This window comes from Chiloscyllium plagiosum, unplaced genomic scaffold (genome assembly GCF_037043375.1).
Source record: "Chiloscyllium plagiosum isolate Xiang-an unplaced genomic scaffold, Cpla_swu_hap1 HiC_scaffold_20, whole genome shotgun sequence".
Classification (NCBI taxonomy): domain Eukaryota; kingdom Metazoa; phylum Chordata; class Chondrichthyes; order Orectolobiformes; family Hemiscylliidae; genus Chiloscyllium; species Chiloscyllium plagiosum.
The window spans coordinates 11192720-11215259 of NW_028270158.1; the positions used below are offsets into that span (position 1 = coordinate 11192720).

At 43.8% G+C, this 22540-nt stretch overlaps 1 protein-coding gene across 1 annotated transcript; it reads right to left on the minus strand.

The window, feature by feature from the left end:
- Positions 1 to 4163: 4163 nt before the first annotated feature.
- On the minus strand, positions 4164 to 19972 carry rmi2 (RecQ mediated genome instability 2). The gene is made up of 2 exons (XM_043711040.2): positions 19649 to 19972; positions 4164 to 8939 (listed from the first exon to the last, which is right to left on the minus strand). Exons 1-2 carry the CDS (start codon positions 19953 to 19955, stop codon positions 8791 to 8793), a joined length of 456 nt encoding a protein of 151 aa, XP_043566975.2. The 5' UTR covers positions 19956 to 19972; the 3' UTR covers positions 4164 to 8790.
- Positions 19973 to 22540: the final 2568 nt, after the last annotated feature.

The window sequence follows — 22540 nt, forward strand, 5'->3', positions numbered from 1 at the left end:
AGGCAGCACTACTAACCACTGAGCCATTGTGCCACCTTGCAATTTATTGCACATTAGTAACTAGTTACTGATTGTATTGAGAAGAGAGAGTTTGAGACAGAAACTTTGAGCAGTAGTTTGTAAATGTCACTCCTTGGACATGATCTTGGCCTCAGGTCCCAGTGACAACACAGTGAGTGCTGCTTAGGGCACCTGTCAGTAATAACCCTCCCAGAGCTACGTTCAACAGCAGTGCCACCTACATCCCATGAAAGCATTTAGAATAATGATGCATTGAAGCAGCTCCCACAGAAAGAAAGATGGAATATAGCTTTTCCACTCTCCTTCACTCATTTCACCTTTAACAGAAAATAAATACTGTCTGCCAGAAGTTAAAGATTGGTCTGTTTTTAAACACCAAGAAACAAATGCAATGTAGTGACCCCTTTGTCATTTCCATCACCCATAACCCTAATAAAAACTGCTGTTTCCCTTGGACAGCTAATCACTTTGGCAGCTTTCAGTACTGCCCCAGAGAACACAAGCATTAACCTTGCAATAGAGAAGGTTAAAAGCAGCTATTTGTCGCTGAACCAGATTTCACCAACACTTGTAATTTGTGGGTGTGCATTTCATACCTAATGATCTCATGGCCAAAAAACAATTATGTCACTTTAATAATGTAGAATACACCCTACAATAAAAAAAAGACATGTCTCAGTGAATTTCACCATGTGCAGAGGGTAGTCTTCACTGAGATTAGGTGTAGACGGTATCCTGCTCTGAAACCAACTGTATAAAGGATTGCCACAATAATGTAGTGCTTATTCTGTCCTTCAAAGATTCAAGGACAAGTAACAAAGAAAATTCCAGCACAGGAACAGCCCCTTCGTCCCTCCAAGCCTGTGCTGATCCAGATCCTCTATCTAAACCGGCCACCTATTTCCGAAGGATCTGTATCCCTTTGCTCCTTGCCCATTCATGTACTTGTCAAGATACATCTTAAATGACGCTATTGTGCCCGCCTCTACCTGGCAACACATTCCAGGCACCCACCACCCTCTGCGTAAAGAACTTGCCACACATATCTCTCAAACTTTTCCCCCTCACCTTGAGCCAGTGACCCTTAGTAATCGAGTCCCCCACTCTGGGAAAAAGCTTGTTGCTATCCGCCCTGTCTATAGCTCTCATGATCTTGTAGACCTCAATCAGGTCCCCTCTCAATCTCCATCTTTCTAATGAAAATAGTCCTAATCTACTCAACCTCTCTTCATAGCTAACGCCCTCCAGACCAGGCAACATCCTGGTGAACCTCCTCTGCACCCTCTCCAAAGCATCCACACCCTTTTGGTAATGTGGCGACCAGAACTGTACGCAGTATTCCAAATGTGGCTGAACTAAAGTCTTATACAACTGTCACAGGACCTGCCAATCGTTATACGCAATACCCCATCCGGTGAAGGAAAGTATGCTGTATGCCTTCTTGACCACTCTATCAACCTGCATTGCCAACTTCAGGGTACAATGGACCTGAACACCCAGATCTCTCTGTACATCAGTTTTCCCCAGGACATTTCCCATTTACTGTATAGTTCGCTCTTGAATTGAAGCTTCCAAAATGCATCACCTCGCATTTGCCCGGATTGAACTCCATTTCTCTGCCCAACTCTTCAATCTATCGATATTCTGCTGTATTCTGACAGTCCCCTTCACGATCTGCTACTCCACCAATCTTAGTGTCATATGCAAACTTGCTAATCAGACCACCTATACCTTCCTCCAGATCATTTATGTATATCACAAATAACAGTGGTCCCAATAGTGATTCATAATATTCCTATACTATGTATGGTTTAGAAACTGAACTGATCTCATCCTTTCCTTATTGCTGATTGTGTTGGTACGAGCCAAGCTGCTATGTGCTCACACAACTACCGCTTCAAAGACAGTTTATAAACTCTGACTTAAGACAAAAAACAATATTTCTTCTTGACATTTAGGGAAATTAGACTGTCTGTTGAAAATAAAATTCTGCAGTTTACAGAAAACGGAGTCATGATAGAAGCTGATTACGTCATTGAAAACCAAATAAGAACTTCTGCAAATTCTTGGATTTGAGAACTGTTTATGTCTTTTTAATTTCCCCCCTTCCCTCCCAAAAGTTTGATTCACCTCCACATTCCCTCACTGTTAATCCCAAAGCCTACATTCGAGATTGAATGAATTGTGACCAATCTTCCTTCCTGCTTATAAACCCCACATTTTAACATTCCTCAGCATATTTGCAAATGGTCCACTATTGGAAAAACAGTATATGCTCATGGGAACACAGGAAATGGGAGTTGGCGTATTCACTTGGAGAGCTGTTTAGCTTGTTTGGCTAAATGGATAATCTGTAGTTCATTGTCATGCTGACAGTGTAGGTCCAATGCCAACTCGGGCAGTAATAGACCTAGGAAGACCTCTTCACCCTGCCTGAACGTGGAAGGCAATGACAAAGGCAAACTAACCGCTCACTGAAAAGTGCAGGATGAAGCACCAGCAGATAATGAACCAATTACATCTTTTCAGAAAGAGCATTTATGGAATAGAACAGACTATTTGGGTCTTTGAGTTTACTTCGCCATTCAATAAAATTACGACCTTCCGGCAAATTCACCCTATCCTTTAAAGTCTAAACATCTGACTGACTTGTGCGTTACATCACCACATGCTAACACAGGACAAATAATGTAGGCTGGAAAGACAGTTTTCTTTCTAATATTCAACAGCAGCTAACTGAATCAAATGATGAGTTAATAGTAAATTTCTTCAAAGATGGGATGTGGGCGTCACAGGCAAGGTTGGCATCGGGTGCCTATGCTGAATTCCCAGTGAACAGATTCCTGGCAATTGCAGTGGGCAGTTAAAAGTCAATTGCATTGGTGCAGACTCTGGAATCACATGTAAGCCAGACCAGGTAAGTGCAGCAGATTTCCATCTTTAACAATCATTGAACTGGACGAGTTGTTAACAACAACTACATCATGGGCAGCACGGTGGCTCACAGCGGTGTGTGTGCGCGCGCGCGTGCGTGCGGTTTGCACATTCCCCCAGTGTCTGCGTGGGTTTCCTCCGGGTGCTCCGGTTTCCTCCCACAGTCCGAAGATGTGCAGGTCAGGTGAATTGGCCATGCTAGATTGCCCATAGTGTTATGCACGTTACTGAGCTGAAAATGTGTTGCTGGAAAAGCGCAGCAGGTCAGGCAGCATCCAAGGAACAGGAGAATCGACGTTTCGGGCATAAGCCCTTCTTCAGGAATCACGTTAGTCAAAGGGAATGGGTCTGGGTGGGTTACTCTTTGGAGGGTCGGTGTGGACTTTTTGGGCCGAAGGGCCTGTTTCCATACTGTAGGGAATCTAATCTAATCACCAGATTTTCCATTACTGAATTCAAATTTTACCATTTGCCATGGTGACTTGCAAATTCATGCCCATTAAGTGTTAGAATGGGGCTCTGGATTACTATAAATAGTTGAAGGCATTGTCTATTGTAAGCACATCAGCTGCCTTCACATTATCTATACCACGATCCACAGGATCTCCTGGTCGCACCATTGCAAAAGCAGAAGGCTCTTCAAAAATTCCAAGTTTAAAAATTCCCAAATTTTTAAAAAAGTCCATTGTAGGGTGTTGCTTTGAAAAACGAAAAGTTAACTGAGTCATCTTAAAGATAGCACCATGATTTCTGTATAACACACACAACTTTGGAGAAATGCAAAATTGATGTATGTCTATAAAAAACCCCAGCTGTATGCCCCAGAGTGAGGAAATGAAACTTAATAACTCCACATTAGTGACATCACTAGCAACCAAAGTTATTTAGCTCAATAACAGGCATGGTTCACTTGCCCAAACCGAACAGTTGTGAGTGCCAAGTCCAACACCCAAGCCAAAAAAAAAAGTCCTGTGCTGTAGAGAGGGAATTTTGCACTGTCAGAGGTGCTGCATTCAGTTTCAGACTGTTAGCTCTCAGGTCGCTGTACATAACCTCTTAGTGCATTGAATAATACCACCTCCTTAGAGGTTTTGCTGCCAGTATTTGTTCCCCAACTAACATCACAAATATTGAGCACCTTCACATTGTTATTTGTGAAACTTGGGCGTGAAAATTGGCTGTGTTTCTCAAATTAAAGCAATGACACCTCCTCAAAAGGTAATTTATTGATTATAAAGCAGGTTGAGATATGCTGAGGCAATGAAATGTAGTAATTAAAAGATTTGCATTTAAGTAAGCACAGGTTAAAGAAAATGCTGAAAGCTTTCCAAATACAGTCTTGGCACAGATGACACCTGTTTCCTCACTTTGCACAATATTTCTCTGCTCATTGTTGGGCACAGGCATCAGCTGTTAGGTCTGCCTTTGTTATCAAATCCCGTTGCCATTGGGATTGTGGTAGTGAACTGGTATTGGGGTAGACGGAAGTGAGGACTGCAGATGCTGGAGATTAGAGTTGAGAGTACGCTGCTGGAAAAGCACAGCAGGTCAGGCAACATCTGAGCAGCAGGAGAATTGATGTTTTGGGGAAAAGCCCTTCATCACTTTGCCCAAAACGTCGATTTTCCCGCCCCTCGGATGCTGCCTGACCTGCTGTGCTTTTGGCACCACACCCTGGTACTGAGTAGCTGCAGTCTACATACAGGTATGCTCATCAGGGTGTAGAATTCGAGGTTTTGAACCCAGTGACAGAGAAGGAACAATTATTCTATATTCAAGCCAATAACTGAATTTACTCCTTGTGCTATCAATAAACAGTTGGAAGCACTGGATACAGCAGAGGCTAAGAATTCTGACAACATTCCAGCAATAGCACTGGATTGTACTCCGGACTATTCGGCATTCCTAGTCAAGCTGGTCCATTACTGCTACAACATTAACATCTACCTGACCATGTAGATAATTGGGAGAAAGTGAGTACTGCAGATGCTGGAGATTAGAGTTGATGGCATGGTGCTGGAAAAGCACAGGTCAGGCAGCATCCGAGCAGGAGAATCAACATTTCGGGCATAAGCCCTTCATCAGGATTCATCAGAACCCCCACTCTCAACCAAGTAGATAATTGCTCAGGTATGTGCTGTTCTCAAAATCAGGACAAGCCCAATTTGCCAATGATCGCCCCATCAGTCTACTCTCAAACAGTAAAGGGCTGCACAGTCATCAACAGTGCTGTCAAGCAACACCTGCTCAGTGACACCCAGTTTGTATTCCACCAGTCACTCAGCTCCTGACATCATTGGTTCAAACATGGACAAAAGAGCTGAATTCCAGAGATGAGGTGACAGCAACAGCATTTAACCAAATGTGGCATCAAGGAATGCTAGCAAAACTACAACTTGGGGCAAGCTCTCCACTAGTGGTGTCCTACTTGGCACATAGGAAGATGGTTGTGGTTGTTAGATGCCAGTGAACCCAGGTCCAGGACATCTCTGCAGCAATCCTGCAGGGTGGTGACCTAGACCCAACCATCTTCAGCTGCTTCGATGACCTTCCCTCCATTATCAGGTCAGATGTGAGGATGTTTGCACAAATATTTAACACCTCAGATATTGAAGCAAGCCATGCTCAGATGCAACAATCCAGGTATGGGCTGAAAAATGGCAAATAATATTCACACCACAAAAATGCCAGGCAACGGCCATCTCCAATAAAAGAATCTAACCACCAACCTTTGGCATTCAATGGCTTTACCATCACCAAAACCCTCGTCATCAATATCCTCAGGGTTCCCATTGATCGAAAACTCAATTGGTCTTGCCACAAATACACTGGCTACATCAGGTCGAATGTTAGGAATACTGCAGGAAATAACTCATCTTCGGACTCCTCAGTGCATGTCCACCAAATACAAAGCACAGCTCAGGAGTACGATCGAATATTCCTAACTTATCTAGCTGGGTGCAGCTTCAGAAATACTCAAGAAACTTGACACCATCCAGGACAAAGTCACCTGCTGGATTGGTACCTCATCCATATCCATAATCCCCTCCACAATGGCCGGTAGCAGCAGTGTGTATTATCTACAAAATTCACTACAGAAATTCACCAATGATCCTTAGACAGCATCGTGCAAACCCATGACTACTTCCACCTAGGACATTAGCAGATACCTGGGACTATCACCACTTGCAAGTTCCCCTCCAAACTACTCACCATCCCGACTTGGAAACACATCACCGTTCCTTCACAATTAGTCAAAATCCTGGAATTCCCCCTTGAATAAATTTTGAGTCTACCTACAGCAGATGTACTGCAGCAATGCAGCTCACCCACCACCTTCTAAAGGGCAACGTGGATTGGGCAATAAATGCTGGCCCAGCCAGCGACACCCACATCTGACCAGCTAATAGAAGTCAGAATACTGACACTTAGAGAATGGACAGGATGTGGAAGTGCTGAAAATGTGTTGCTGGAAAAGCGCAGCAGGTCAGGCAGCATCCAAGGAACAGGAGAATCGACGTTTCGGGCATAAGCCCTTTTTCAGGAATGAGGAAAGTGTGTCCAGCAGGCTAAGAAAACGGAGCAGTTAGATGTCTGCAGGTTGAAGCATAATGATAGGAAATGTGACTTTTTAAAATGTAAATCACTGAGTATTGAAAGCAGAAAGCTGACAAGTATAAATAACTGTGAATGCAGCTAAGGTTTTTACATGCTGATCTAATTTTCAATCATAAAGCGGTGAAAAATATTTTGCTTGTCCCATCAGAAAACCAAGATACTCTTGATACATAGCAATTTGTATGTATTGGCAGCAATGCAAATCTTTTAAAGAACATGCTAGCTGTATGCTCCATCCTATTCCTCTAGTACTATTAATTACATTCTGGAAGCTGTAGTCTGTTGGACTAAGATGCAGAACAAGATCAGTACTGGTGCAATTCAAAATCCACTATGGTGACTACAACAACTCAACTATTGCTCATTCAAGCACCAGTGGAGTGCCACAAGGATCGGTGCTGGGCCCTCTACTTTTTGTCATTTACATAAATGATTTGGATGCAAGCATAAGAGGTACAGTTAGTAAGTTTGCAGATGACACCAAAATTGGAGGTGTAGTGGACAGCGAGGATAGTTACCTCAGATTACAACAGGATCTGGACCAGATGGGCCAACGGGCTAAGTGGCAGACGGAGTTTAATTCAGATAAATGCGAGGTGCTGCATTTTGGGAAAGCAAATCTTAGCAGGACTTATACACTTAATGGTAAGCTCCTAGGGAGTGTTGCTGAACAAAGAGACCCTGGAGTGCAGGTTCATAGCTCCTTGAAAGTGGAAATGCAGGTAGATAGTGAAGAAGGCGCTTGGTATGCTTTCCTTTATTGGTCAGAATAAAGAATACAGGAGTTGGGAAGTCATGTTGCAGCTGTACAGGACATTGGTTAGGCCATTGTTAGAATATTGCATGCAATTCTGGTCTCCTTCCTATCGGAAAGATGTTGTGAAACTTGAAAGGGTTCATCTAAAAGGATGTTGCCAGGGTTGGAGGATCTGAGCTACAGGGAGAGGCTGAACAGGTTGGGGCTGTTTTCCCTGGAGTGTCGGAGGCTGAGGGGTGACCTTACAGACGTTTACAAAATTATGAGGGGCATGGATATGATAAATAGACAGTCTTTTCCCTGGGGTGGGGGGAGTCCAGAACTAGAGGGCATAGGTTTAGGGTGAGAGGGGAAAGATACAAAAGAGATCTAAGTGGCAATATTTTCATGTAGAGGGTGGTACATGTATGGAATGAGTGCCAGAGGATGTGGTGGAGGCTGGTACAATTGCAACATTTAAGAGGCATTTGGATGGGTATATGAATAGGAAGGGTTTGGAGGAATATAGGGCAGGTGCGACTAGATTGGGTTGGGATTACTGGTCGGCATGGACAGGTTGGACAGAAGGGTCTGTTTCCGTGCTGTACATCTCTATGACTCTATGACCTGAGAAAGGATAACAGGAGACAAAACCAGAGACATCAAATGGCACAGGGGAATCCTGCATGCTGGCATGGTGATAGTGAAGGATAGAGTGAGGCATCAAATCATTACTGCCATAATTTGATGGAACGTTGGTTTCTTTACCCTCTTAGAGAGAACATTTTGTAGATTTCTCTCAAATACTTTGACTACAAATTCACCGAGGCTAAAAATAAAAATGTCAGCCTGAACAGATTAAAAAACAAGGAAAATATTAAAGATGTAATGTGGTATTTAGCTCACATAGTACATTTTATTTAAACCTTGGACACATAATAATCAAGCGTCCTAGTTCAGACAGGCCCCCCTGGAAAAACTACAGTGCTTTAACCAGCATGTGGGAAGTATAGCGAACGAAAGTTTCTCTTCCTCTTTCAGTTGGCAAAATAAAGCCCTGACAATAACTTTAAGTAAAATAGAAATGATGAAGAACAGTTGAGGTTACGATCCAATTCCAAGAATCTAAGTTATCGAGAAACTGTTTAGGCGAGACTGACAGCAACTTTTAGCATTTACTCCACTATGACACACCATCAGTTATTTCCCTATGGTCACCAACATCTGAGTTGAAATGTCCTGTCATTTATCATCTGGATCCAAACATTTAGCAGATACAAATTCTTCACAGTAAAACAAACTATAAACATATGGGCCAGAAAACATCGTTTCTTTTTAAATATTTGCCCATAAAGGCACTGATTAGTTGTGTGTTTTGGAGTCTTTTTGAAGATTGCAATTTCCTTACTCTGTTCCCGATCACATTGTTTTGCACTTCAAGTTGATGCAAAGTCAATGAGGTGGTGTCTATTTGCACAGGCCTATGGGATGTTTTGTTGAAGATCCTCCACTTCAAGCGGCCACATGCTCCTGTGCAAAGCATTACCAGAGAGGTCAGTCAACTTCACAGCCCGTATTATAGGCTCAGGACTGCACGATTGGATCACTCCCATCACCATCACATACTTTCCTGTAACAAAAAAAAAATCAGTTAAGATTACAATCCAAAAACCAAATACTGTAAAAAGCACAAAGGTTAAATGCTGCACATGCTAGAAACATTTAAAAAACCCTGATAAACTGAGCAGATCAGGCAGTGGAGAAACAACTGACATTTCTGGTCAGTAACCTTTCAAATTGATATTTAATATACCAGAACACAGCTTATAACTATCATTCTGTACAAAAGGATTTTGTTTCATAAAATACTGAAGACATTTTAATTAACTACGTACAAGAACATAAGAAATAGGAGCAGAAATAAACTATTTAACCCCTCAGTCGCACCCCACCATTTTACAAGATTATGGCTAATTGGCCTCAACTCCTCTTTCATATCAGTTCCCCATAGCCCTCCGCTCCTATACACTTCAAAAATCCATCCATCTACTCTAAATTCTTTCAGTTATCTAGCCTTCACAATTCTCTTAACCCTAATTCCTACTGAGAAGTGAGTGTGATCTGCTTTCCTGAATCTTTGCAGTCAGCGAGGGTTGACTCCTAGGAAGGGAGTTTCACAATTTTGACTGGCGACACTGAAGGAAGAAACAATAATATTGCTCCATGCCAGCATGCCAGGTAGCCTGGAGGAAAACTTTCAGGTCATGGTGGCTCCATGTATATGCTGCCGTTGTCCTTCTAGATGATGGAAGCCAGTGGAATCTCAGCAAGTAACAGCATTCTGTGGCCCAGATCACGATTTGATGTTTATCTTAAGTTAACTTTAAAGTCCTCCAGTGTGTGATCACAATTTGAGTTGCATTGGAATACAGCCTGTCACTGAAAAGTAATGAATGCAGGAGTCACGACAACTATAACAAAACTGATAGCTTCCACTATTTTGTTTTCAACAGCTTTGTAAAGACTCAAGCAAAGTAGCATTTAGGGTAGAATCAGGAATCATTCAGCCTCTAACCCTACTGAAGTATAATCGTAAAGAAACACAGTCATCTTACTGAGCACTGCAAGAACAAGACTTCTGCTGAGGGTTCAGCAGATCTGAAATGCAACATGAATTTGACTGGGACAACACTACCATTATAGGGCAAGCGAAACAAAGAACAGCCAGGGAATTCCTAGAAGCATGGCACTCATCCACAAACTCCATCAACAAACACATCGACCTGGACCCAATATACCGGCCACTACAGCGGACAGCTGAAACTGACAACCGGAAGCGGCAGAGACAGGCCACTATAAATGCCGGAGGGAACACCACAGAAGCGCTTCACAGGAGGCTCCCAAGCACTGAGGATGTCACCTAGACAGGACGAAACGTTTGCAACAAAAACTTCCAGTTCGGCGAACAGAACTACAGCAACGAGCACCCGAGCTACAAATCTTCTCACAAACTTTCTCTTCTTCCGTTAGACAAGCAGTACAATTTGGAAGCTAATCAGAGTCTCTTTTGGCCACCATGCTTGACAAGCAATGTAACTTCTAGAAGTTTATAGAAGTTGACAAGCACTTCTATAAACCCTCCATCATGACTGAAGCTTCAATTACAATGGGCTGCCTGAAACATACTAAAGGAAACTACAACCGATGACATGTAGGTGCCATCACAATTCAGTACAGTCAACAGGCACACAACAAACAGCCATGAGATCACAAAGTGATCACCTATTTTAGGGATACTGCCTGCAAATTTTTGACATTCACTTGGGAGGCTAAAGCAATGCCCTAGCTAAACACAACATCCAAGATGCAGCACCCTGCTACAGTGCGGCCCTCTCTCAGCATTACAAAGTATCAGCCTAGATTGTTCACCAATGATGAAGTCACCTTATGGGTGAAGTGTGAAACTAAAGTCAGATCCTTTTCTTAACAGCACATTTGTACAGAGACAGGTAATATTGGATTCCGTCTCCTACCCACCAATACCCCAGTGTTGTCACTTTACATACTTCTGAGAAACTAAAAAAGCAAACATTGTAGCAAAAACAAATACTTAAAGGAAACAAATCTAAAACATATCATGGGGAGGTAACACACTTCAGCCTCTGAAGCACACAGCCCTGCAGAAGACTTCAACACACGCTGCCTCTCTAGGAGCAGCTGGACAAAAGATTGTTTTCCACTCAAAGAAATCGAGAAACTTTCAGTAAGCACCGACTTTTCCACGTTTACAAGACCAATACCTGACCACTTCGCAACCACAGCTCTACTCTTGAAAATCCAAACCAAAATAAGTCAATAAAACCAAATTAAAATAATTGCTTGTTTTTTTTAAAAAGGGGCATTGAACCAAAACCAGAAATTACAGGGATACAAATTTAAATTCCACATTGGAATGGAGAAGAGAGGACACATCACTAACTTATCAGTTCAGCCAAATAGCATAAATATTTACTCAATAATTGCTTTTACCTGCCAAGTTTACTTAGCACCATTTTAGTGATCAACAAGCAGACTAGATTGGCTTGTTGAACCCATCCTTGAAAACTGTGTCTCAAATTCAGCAGTCCAGATGGACAAAGGAACACCAGTTATTTAATCTAATCTGTTTTGGCTTTGCAAGTGCTGAGCACAATAGCATTCTCTGATTTGAGAATGCTTACAGATCCAGACCTGCTGAGAACAGAATTCCTTGTCTAAAGGACATTTGTAAATCAGTTTGCTTTTCTTTTAAAAAAAAGTGACAACTGTCATTGTCACCAGAAAGTTTTATGTTCCTGATTTATTGAACTTAAATACCACTAGCTACTGTGGTGAGATTTGAATCTATGCATTGAGATTACAACCATTGCCCTAAACAATAATGGATTTATGAATGAACTCTTCTTAAAATAGATACCATGTTACTGCTGAGTGCAGATTGATTTCCAATAGACACACCACAAAATACTGAAAGTCAAGTTTGCTGTCAGGTTTACAGCCAAAGGTACATGGCCCAGCACCACACAAACTGGAGTGCTCTAACCAGAATCTCCAATGTCCTCCCAGAATAGGATAAACCTCTGTCAGAAACTACCAATCATAACTGGCGCCCAAGTGCTGCTATGTTGGCAAGACAGTGTTCAGCTGGCCATTTTGAGGTTTAATAACAGCATAGATTAAAAACAACAACTGCTATTTCCATAGGATGCTTGCTATTGGAGTACTCATTCATCTTTTTGATTCCAATGACTGTGTGGGGCTCCCAGGCCGATTATGTACTGACAGGACCCAAATGATTGAACGCTTGTGTGGTTACTATGAAAGTCAGCATTCCTTCCTTTAACTAGCATGTTCGGATTTACTGGCACCACCTCCTGCTGGTGTGCGCCAAATAATACAAATACTACTCTAGAAATAAAATTCAAGGAATTTGACTTAAGTTGCATGAATTACCACGAGGCCATGAGAAATAATAAAACAGAAAGTTAAAGGGAGTTTTTCCAAAAAACTGCAGGAAAAGTTGTCGGCAGTTAATCCCTCATTAAAGAGGAGGACTGGAAATAAGAAAAGCAGACAAAATTAAAAGGATTTCATCAGATTGAGTTTCAATGCTCAGGTAAATTATTCACACTTCGTGCACTCCAAAACACAGTTCACTGAAAATGTGATTTTTCAGCAAAACATGTTTATTAACACTTTTAACGGGTGCATCAGATGTGTGGGAGCTGTCATTTTAATCACATGACTGTGCTATGAATTGTCAGTCAGCACTTCGGAAGGTTTCATTCTAATAACCACCCCAATTTTAGCCACAGGCACCCAATTATTGCCAGACAGATCAAAGCACCCATGTCGCCTGCACTACATTTACTGGAACAGCTGTAAGCATTTTTTGCACGTCTGAAGCATTAAACTCGTTTTAAGCAGCACACATTGCTGATTGCTCGAGTGTGAGCAAGCTTATCAAACTCATTACAGTGAGGTCAAGTTTCTTTTGTACAATATAAATAAAGACCCCTTATTTCACACACAAGCACATTACATTTTTTTAAAACAAGCTTTGAATTACATTTAGATATTAGACTACATTCTGGACTTAAGCATTCCTTTGGCACAATCAGTCGAGTCAAATGAATTCTGCAGGATATATCAACATGGATGACAATGATGACTTTGAAGTTAGTCAGCTGATTGACCCTTACTAATTACCTTCTGTAAGGTAATGTTTAGGCCACTTTTGGAATATTGCATGCAATTCTGGTATCATTCCTATCAGAAGGATGTTGTGAAACTTGAAAGGGTTCAGAAAAGATTAACAAGGATGTTGCCAGAGTTGGAGGATTTCAGCTATAGGGAGAGGCTGAACAGGCTGGGGCTGTTTTCCCTGGAGCGTCGGAGGCTGAGGGGTGACCTTATAAAGGTTTATAAAATCATGAGGGACATGGATAGGGTAAATAGACAAGAGGGGCGGCACGGTGGCTAGCACTGCTGCCTCACAGCACTAGAGACCCGGGTTCAATTCCTGCCTCAGGCGACTGACTGTGTGGAGTTTGCACATTCTCCCCGTGTCTGCGTGGGTTTCCTCCGGGTACTCCAGTTTCCTCCCACAGTCCAAAGATGTGCAGGTCAGGTGAATTGGCCATACTAAATTGCCCATAGTGTTAGGTGAAGAGGTAAAATGTAGGGGGATGGGTCTGGGTGGGTTGCGCTTCGGCGGGTCGGTGTGGACTTGTTGGGCCGAAGGGCCTGTTTCCACACTGTAATCTAATCTAATCTAATCTAATCTTTTCTCTAAAGTGGGGGACTCCAGAACTAGAGGGCATAGGTTTAGGTGGGGGGGAAAGGAGGGGGAAGATAAATTTAAACAGGACCTTAGGGGCAACATTTTCATGCAGAGAGTGGTACACGTATGGAATGAGCTGCCAGAGGAAGTGGTTGAGGCTGGTACAATTACAACATTTAAAAGGCATCTGGAAGGGTATATGAATAGGAAAGGTTTAGTGGGATATGGGCCAAGTGCTGGAAAATGGTACTAGATTAAAATAAAAATTAGATTCCCTACAGCGTGGAAACGGGCCCTTCGGCCCAACAAGTCCACACCGACCCTCCGAAGAGTAACCCACTCAGACCCGGTTCCCTCTGACTAATGCCCCTAACACTATGGGCAATTTAGCATGGCCAATTCACCTGACCTGTACATCTTTGGACTGTGGGCGGAAACCGGAACACCTGGAGAAAACGCATGCAGGCACAGAGAGAATGTGCAAACTCCACACAGACAGTCGCCCAAGGCTGGAATTGAACCAAGGTCCCTGGTGCTGTGAGGCAGCAGTGCTAACCGCTGAACCACTGTGCTGCCCTAGCTTAGGATATTTGGTCAACATGGACGAGTTGGACCGAAGGGTCTGTTTCTGAGCTGTACATCTCCAATGACTTGTGCTGGAATGGTTTCACAGGTGTCTGCAGCCCCTCCTGTACCCTATCAGAACAACTATTGTGCACAGTGGATGCAAATGTCAATCAGACTGCTCAGTTACAAAATGTTAATGGGGCAGGCAGCCATTTGCCTCCTATGCGCTGGCCCTTCAATTTCACCTGAGGGCATTCTCTCACCTCTCCATATCCCTGCACATTTCCTTTTTAGATAACAATCAGGGCCCGTTTATATGCCTCACTTGAATTTGCCTCTACCACACATCAGGCAGTGCATTCCCGATCCTACCTCTTGCTGCATGATAGTCATTTCTGTATCACTTTTCCTATTTTACTAATTACAGGGGTCTCTAACTGCAGAATATCATACTTTCAAAGGAGATCCCATCATACTATTAAGGACCTGACATGCAAACAGTCACTCTCACTTCCAAGCAGATATTTTATATTGTACTATATTATGTTCTGACAGAATCAGTTTGTAACCCAGAGACTGGCTATCTTGAACGTGTGCTCTTTCTCTCTATATTTTCACAAATGGGAAGTTTTGCCCTATTTAATTTGTCAAGACTGATGACTTGAACTCCTCTAGCAATTCTCCTTGAGAAAAAAAGTCCTAACTTGCATTGCTAGTTTGTCCAAAATGGATTATTTCATTTTTCAGAATAATATCCTATTTAGCATTGTTCACCCACTAAACAACCCATCTATATTGTCCTGTAGTTTAAGGCTTTCCTCCTACTTGCCACACCGAATTTCATGTCACCTCCAAATGCACTTGTCATACTTCCTACCTTAATGCCTAGATCCTAAAATGTACACAAATAAAAAAGCAAGTGATCCAGCAATGACCCAGTGGTACACCATTAGACACAGGCTTCCAATCACAAAAACATTTTTGGATGGTCACCCTCTGCTTCCTTCCACTAAATCAATATTGGATCCAATTTACCAAACTGCTCTGGATCCCACGGGCATTTAGCTTCTCAACCAGTCTGCCATAAGACTTGTCAAAAGTCTTAGCAAAGTGCATGTACACTACATCAACTGGGACTTAACTACTTGAAAAACATGTTAGACATCTCTCCCCTACAAAGCCACACTGACTATCCTCAATTAATCCTTGCCTCTCCAAGCGAAGACCGATTTTTCCAACAGTTTCCCTATTACACTGGCCTTTGGTTTTCTTATATCAAACCTGCTAAAACCACAGATACCTCATTCCTTTCAAATTTAATTCAAATGTACCACATTTCCCACTCACCATCCTGATTTTTAAATCTTCACCATCCACCAGAGGGAATAGAGATGCAAAGTATTCATTTAAACCTCAGCTAAGTTTTTCAGCTCCACTCGTCTTCACTCTTACCTCAAAGTACTTAGAAAACACCGTTAGGTTTTCCTTAATGTTACCCACCAGCATTTTTCTTTGGTCTCCTAATTTCTTTAGAAATCTTTTCCTCCCTAGTCCTACAAACCAGGAATTAAATCTCAGAACTTTATGAGCTGATGTTTTCACTGACTTCGGAAAATTAGCTAATATTCAAGCCTCACTAGTCCTGGAGGCATGATAAAAGCTTAAGATTTAATCGTATACAGCCAAGTACAAGATCTAAATAGTTTTAGCCTGACTGACCACCAACAATCTTACACCTCAATCTATTTTCCCATTCCCTCTCCATACCCTTCAATTTCTTGGCAAGTCAAAAGCTTTTCATTCAAAATCCAATGCATTCAACAATGGAGTATCCACAATCTTGAGGAAGAGAATTCCAACGATTCACAACCCTTCAAGTAAAGGAATTCCTTTTCAGAGAAATACACGATCAGCCCCTTATCCTGAGACTGTGCCACTGAACTTTAGATTCCTTGACCAGAATCGATCCTGCCAACTCCCCAGCAAGCAGGGAGGTGATGGTAGCACAGTGGTAATGTTGTTTCTATTAGGAAAAACAAAAGGTTCAGGCTAATGCTCTGGGACCAAATTACCACAGCTGTTGGAATCTGCACTGAAAACAAAATGCTGGAGATCACAGCAGGTCAGACAGCACCCATGGAGAGAGATAGCAAGCTAATGTTTCAGAGCTCAAAGAAGAGTCATCTGGACTCTAAATGTTAGCTTGCTCTCTCTCCCCAAGGATGCTGGCTGATCTGTTGTTTTCAATAATTATCTGGGAACTTGGGTTTTAATCACACCACAACAGTGGGCGCTATTTAAACTCAAGTGAATAGAGCTGGGATATAAAGGAAGCCATTGGCAATGGTCACTATCAACCACTATGAAAAGGAGAACTGGTTCAGTCATGTCTGATTCACTCAAAAACAGGGCCAGACAACAACAAATGCAGTACCACCCACATCTTACAAAAGAATTTTTAAAAAACCCTGTTTCAGAAGAGTGTATATTTCAATGAGATCACCTCTCATTCCTCTAAACTTCAGAGAATACTGGCCTAATTTACTCACTGCTTCAGAGCATCTACGTCCTACCCTCCCCAAACGTTTGTCCAGAGATATTAACGCCATACATGTGCAATATTAACAATGCTGGGCTGACAGGTTTCTCCTTTTGCCAACATATTCCGTAGACAGGGGGTTGAGGGGGAGCAGGGTTAAAAAAGGAACTCACTGCCCAGGGAACTTGCATTGTTGGTCCGTCTGCCAAAGGTACCATTTCACCTCATTGTCCATACCCAGCTTTCAGACTACTGGCTCTCCCTTTCAAGGTCAATTACGCTAAGCTCAGACTTCCTCAAAGCTAGAAAAATAAACCACAAACCAGTTTTTGGTTCTCGTCTTGGTTTTTAATACGTAGTGAACTTTCAGCCAAACAGGTCACTCTGTTTTCTCACTGTGAAACTGTCATTACATCTCCATTTGACCATTCTTCCCTTACCTCTCCTGCAGCTTCACGCACACCCAATATGCTCGCTCATAAATTAAGTGCATGACAAAGTTATTGTATAACCATTTTGACAGAATTAACCACACTGGAGTCTGTTGAAGCATGACAAATGCAGATAAACTTTCACTTTCTCATACAATGCAACCATTAAAATTCATGGCTCCAAGGTTCATTGCCAGCAAATTCTTTGACTGCAGCAAAACAACAGGAAATAAAAGAAAATTAATACTAGCCCAGGAGCAGGCTTAATATGTTTTTCCACTGACTATATTGTGGACACAATTATTGAACAGTTTTTTTCCTTCTGCCCACTACACCTTCACTGCTGCCAGGGGTAGTTGCACAAATGAGCAAAGAGGAGGCTTGTGTTGCCAAACGAAGCAATCACCTGACCTGCAGCAAGGAGAAGGTACAATGTGAAACAGCACCACCGAGTTTGTATCTATTTAACCAGACACAACATTGCAGTCTCTTGCAAACAATTCCACCCCCCCCACCAACCACCACCACCACCACATCACTGCCATGTACACAGAGATCAGGAATGCCAGCAACACTGGAGAGTAAAAACAGGTGGGGAAAACTGATAAGACCTAGCAGCTGCAACAGACCATTAAGAAAGTGGCTGAAAATGTGATGCTGGAAAAGCGCAGCAGGTCAGGCAGCATCTAGGGAACAGGAGAATCGACGTTTCGGGCATGAGCCCTTCTTCAGGGCTCGAAACGTCAATTCTCCTGCTCCTTGGATGCTGCCTGACCTGCTGCGCTTTTCCAGCAACACATTTTCAGCTCTGATCTCCAGCATCTGCAGTCCTCACTTTCTCCATTAAGAAAGTGGCATCAACTTCACCACACAGCGAGAGAAAATCAGATGCTGCACACAGCAAGATCATTCAGTGAAATCTTCAGCCTCATCACCTGACTAAGTTCATTGAATCTTTCCGCCCTCCAATCTCTATTTCATGAGAATAAATATCTCCAGTTTGGGGGCTTCTATAAAAAGACAGATGAGATCTATTCCACCAAGTCACTACACACTGAAGTTAAAAATTAAGGTGAGTCACTGGTTATGCCCAATACTCCCTAGTCACACAACTTGCTGTAAGCTTAATAAATTTGACAGCTAAACATTCAGTGATTTAAACCTTACAGCTATATTCATCACTTAAATAACACAAATCTGCATATTAAGAATGTAGTCGAAAAATGTGGTGCTGGAAAAACACAGCACACCAGGCAGCATCCAAGGAGGAGAATCGACGTTTCGGGCATAAGCCCTTCTTCAGGAATGCCCTTCCTCACTTTCTCCATATTCAGAATATAAACAGGGAAAACCTTAAGTTCAGACATGGCTATGCTTGGAGTGGCATGGTGGCTCAGTGGTTAGCACTGCACCAGCCTCACAGCACCAGGGATCCAGGATTGATTCCTCAGGTGACTGTCTGCATGGAGCTTGCACGTTCTCCCCGTGCCAGTGCGAGTATCCTCCGGGTGCTCTCGCTTCCTCCCAGATTCCAAAGATGGAATACAGAACTGACTCAAAAGGTACAAGACAGAGGGTGGTAGTGGAGGGCGTGTGACCAGTGGAGTGCCACAAGGATCGGTGCTGGGTCCTCTACTTTTTGTCATTTACATAAATGATTTGGATGCGAGCATAAGAGGTACAGTTAGTAAGTTTGCAGATGACACCAAAATTGGACTGCGAAGAGGGTTACCTCAGATTACAACAGGATCTTGATCAGATGGGCCAATGGACTGAGAAGAGGCAGATGGAGTTTAATTCAGATAAACGTGAGGTGCTGCATTTTGGGAAAGCAAATCTTAGCCAGACTTATACACTTAATGTTGAGGTCTTAGGGAGTGTTGCTGAACAAAGAGACCTTGGAGTGCAAGTTCATAACTCCTTGAAAGTGGAGTCACAGGTAGATAGGATCGTGAAGAAGGCATTTGGTATGCTTTCCTTTATCGGTCAGAGTATTTAGTACAGGAGTTGGGAGGTCATGTTGCGGCTGTACAGGACATTGGTTAGGCCACTGTTGGAATACAGTGTGCAATTCTGGTCTCCTTCCTATCGGAAAGATGTTGTGAAACTTGAAAGGGTTCAGAAAAGTGGGGGGTGGGGGAGGAAGTTGGAGGGGGGAATGGGGGGGGCAGGGGATGGTAATTGGAGTTGAAGAGGAGTGTAGTAAGAGATTGAAGTGGTTGGTGGGGGAGAGAAGAGTTGAAGGGCAGGGGGTGGTGGGGGAGGAGGTCAAAGGGCAGGGGTGGTGGGGTCAAAAGGGCTGGGGTGATAGTGGAGGGGGTCAAATTACAGGGTGCGGTGGGGAGGTCAAAGGGCAGAGGCTAGTGAGGAAGGGGTCAGAGGGCAGGGCTGGTGGTGGGGTCAGAGGGCAGGGCTGTTGGTGGGGTCAGAGGGCAGGGGGTAATTTCCGGTGAACTGCATGTTTTGACCCCCCCCAGTACCTGCGGCGATGCACGGCCTCCCCTTGGGGACACGGTCCGCCCCGGTGACGGTGAAGGTGCCGCTCGGGTCGAGCAGCCGGAGACTGATGTGATCCTCGGGCCTGACCTCCTGCACCGTGCCCTGCATCCACACCAGGCCCAGCTCCAGCGGGGGCCGGCCGCTCGCCTCCCGCCTCAATACCCACCGGCCCGGGCCCCAGGCTGAGGCTGAGGCCTGCCGTAACTGTCCGGACAGCAGCTTCCAGGGCGGAGAGGCCAGGCCCGAGCCTGGGGCCGGGGCCGGGGCCGCGGCCGGTGAGGCTAACATCCCACCGGCTCAAACCTCCCGCCTCCGCCCACTCACTGACCGGGTGGGGGCGGGGACACTGTCCTCTATCAGGACACAATACGAACCAATTACATCGCCGCTACCTCAAAGACTAACCAATCACAAAGCTACGTGATCTCCCGCCCTTCCGGATGACTAGCCAATCAACGAGCGGAGACCTGTACATCGACCAATAGGAAAACCGGTCGCCTCACTACCGATCAATGAACGGAAAGGCATTCTAACCAATCAGAGCATGCTGCTTCTACGCTCGACCAATCAAGAAGCTGGTATGTCTCTACCAACCGGAGAACAATAGTGAACACTAGCCAATCAATAGGTAGAATCAGATATATTAACCAATCAGAACGTCGATCAACGCTCTACCTCTCAGAGAACACCAATCATTTCGTTCTACTTGGTGGACAAGTATTAAAGTTGAAACTTTATTGCTGGAACAGCACAGCAGGTCAGGCAGCATCCAGGGAACAGGAGATTCGACGTTTCGGGCACAGGCCCTTCTTCAGGACAAGTATTAACCAATCATAGAGATGGAGATCCACTCCACTAATCATATAATTTGACCAAACAGTTGATTTTAATAGATTTATCCACCATCGTAAAGCAATATGTATAACAATCAATCACAGGGCCTTTTTCAGTATATTGGCCAATCATGAAGTATAGAATGCTCTACACCAATCAGAGCAAAAAATCAGAATAAAACAAACAGCAAGGGCTGGAGGAACTCAGCAGGTCTGGTAATACTTGTGGAGAGAAAGCATAGTGAACATTTAGGTTCTCGTGACCCACTTGGAGAACTGATTGTAACTGGGAAAAGGTTGGGTGTGTATGCCGAAGCAGAATGGAGAAGATGATAGGTTGGAGATGGAGCCCTGAAAGAGACAAGAATAGCAGTGCAGACAAAGGAATAGGTAAAAGTCAGCATGGGAGAATCAAACCTGCTCAAGGGGATCGTTAGTGACTGTTAATGGGATGGTTGTGGTAGCTTCCCATGTGATAACAAAGCTTGGAGTGTGGGGGTTGGGGTCAGACCATGGAGAAGGTGCTCATCCCTAAAAGTATTGAGTTCGATATTGACTCCAGAAGGTTGCAGAGTTACCAAGTTGTAAAATGAGGTGTTGTTCTTCCAGCTTGCTCAGGGAATGTGGTGGAATGGCAGGAAACTGGAAGCTCAGAGTCATTTTTATGGACAGAATGTGTTCTGCAAAGGGTCACCCAGTCTGCGCTTCGCCTTCTCAATGTAGAGGAGACCAATTGTGAGCAGTGACTGCAATAGATTGAGTGCAGTGCAGATAAATCATTGCTTCAATGGAAGGTCAGTCAGGGGCCTTGGATAGAGGAGGCAGGAAATAAACAGGTCACATGTTACACCTTCTGCAGTTGCAGGGGAAGGTGTTGTGAGGCAGTAGGTGTAGAGAGGGAGTGAACCAGGGTGTTCCAGAGGTCACTGCAGAAGGCTGATAAGGAAGGGAAGGGGAGGGGAATATGTATCTGGTGGAGGCATCCCACTGGAGCTGGCAGAAATCATGACAAATGATCTTTTGGATGTGGATGCTGGTGAGATGATTAGTGAGGGCAAGGGAGACCCTGCTGTGGGAAGAAAGCGAGGGGGAGAGGGCTGAAGTGCAGGAGATGGGTCAAACACAGCAGAGGGCCGTGACAGCCACACTGCTGGGGAATCCTCGGTTGAGGAAGAAGATGGACATTTTGGACGCCCCCTTGACAAAATTGGTGTCATCAGAACAGATGTATTGGAGACAGAGGAACTGGGAGAATGGAACAGATTGTGAGGATGTATAGTCAAGGTAACTGTGGGAGTAAGTTAGTTTGTTGTGGATATTGGTGGCGAGCCTATCCCAAGAACTGGAAACCGAGAAGAACTTGAGGCTGTTTCGTTAGAGAGAGAAGAAGGTTGAGAGGTGGCTTAATTGAGACACATAAGATAATAAGAGGGTTAGATAGGGTGGACAATGAGAGCCTTTTTCCTCATATGATGATGATGATGATGATTAGCATGAGGGGACATAGCTTTAAATTGAGGGGTGATAGATATCGGACAGATGTCAGAGGTAGTTTCTTTACTCTGAGTAGTAGGGGCATGGAATGCACTACCTGCAACAGGCACAGCCTCACCGACACTAAGTATATTTAAATGGTCATTGGATAGACATATGGACGAAAATGGAATAGTGTAGGTTAGATGGGCTTCAGTTTGGTTTCACAGGTTCGTGCAACATCGAGGGCTGAAGGGCCTGTACTGCGTTGTAATGTTCTTTGTAGATGTCAAGAAAGGGAAAGGAGGAGTTGGAGATGGACCAGGTGAAGTTGAGGGCAGGATGGAAATTGGAAGTGAAATTGATTAAATCAGTCTTTGATGTACTGATATTGATGAAGAAAGAGTTGTGGGTGCAGGCCAGAGTAGGACTGGAGCAAGATACCCAACAAAGAGAAGCGCATAACTGGGGCCCATGGCCTTTGACCTGAAGAAATTGAGAGGAGTTAAAGGAGAGGTTGTTCAGATGAGGATGAGCTGGGCCAGGTGGAGGAGGACGGTGGTGGAT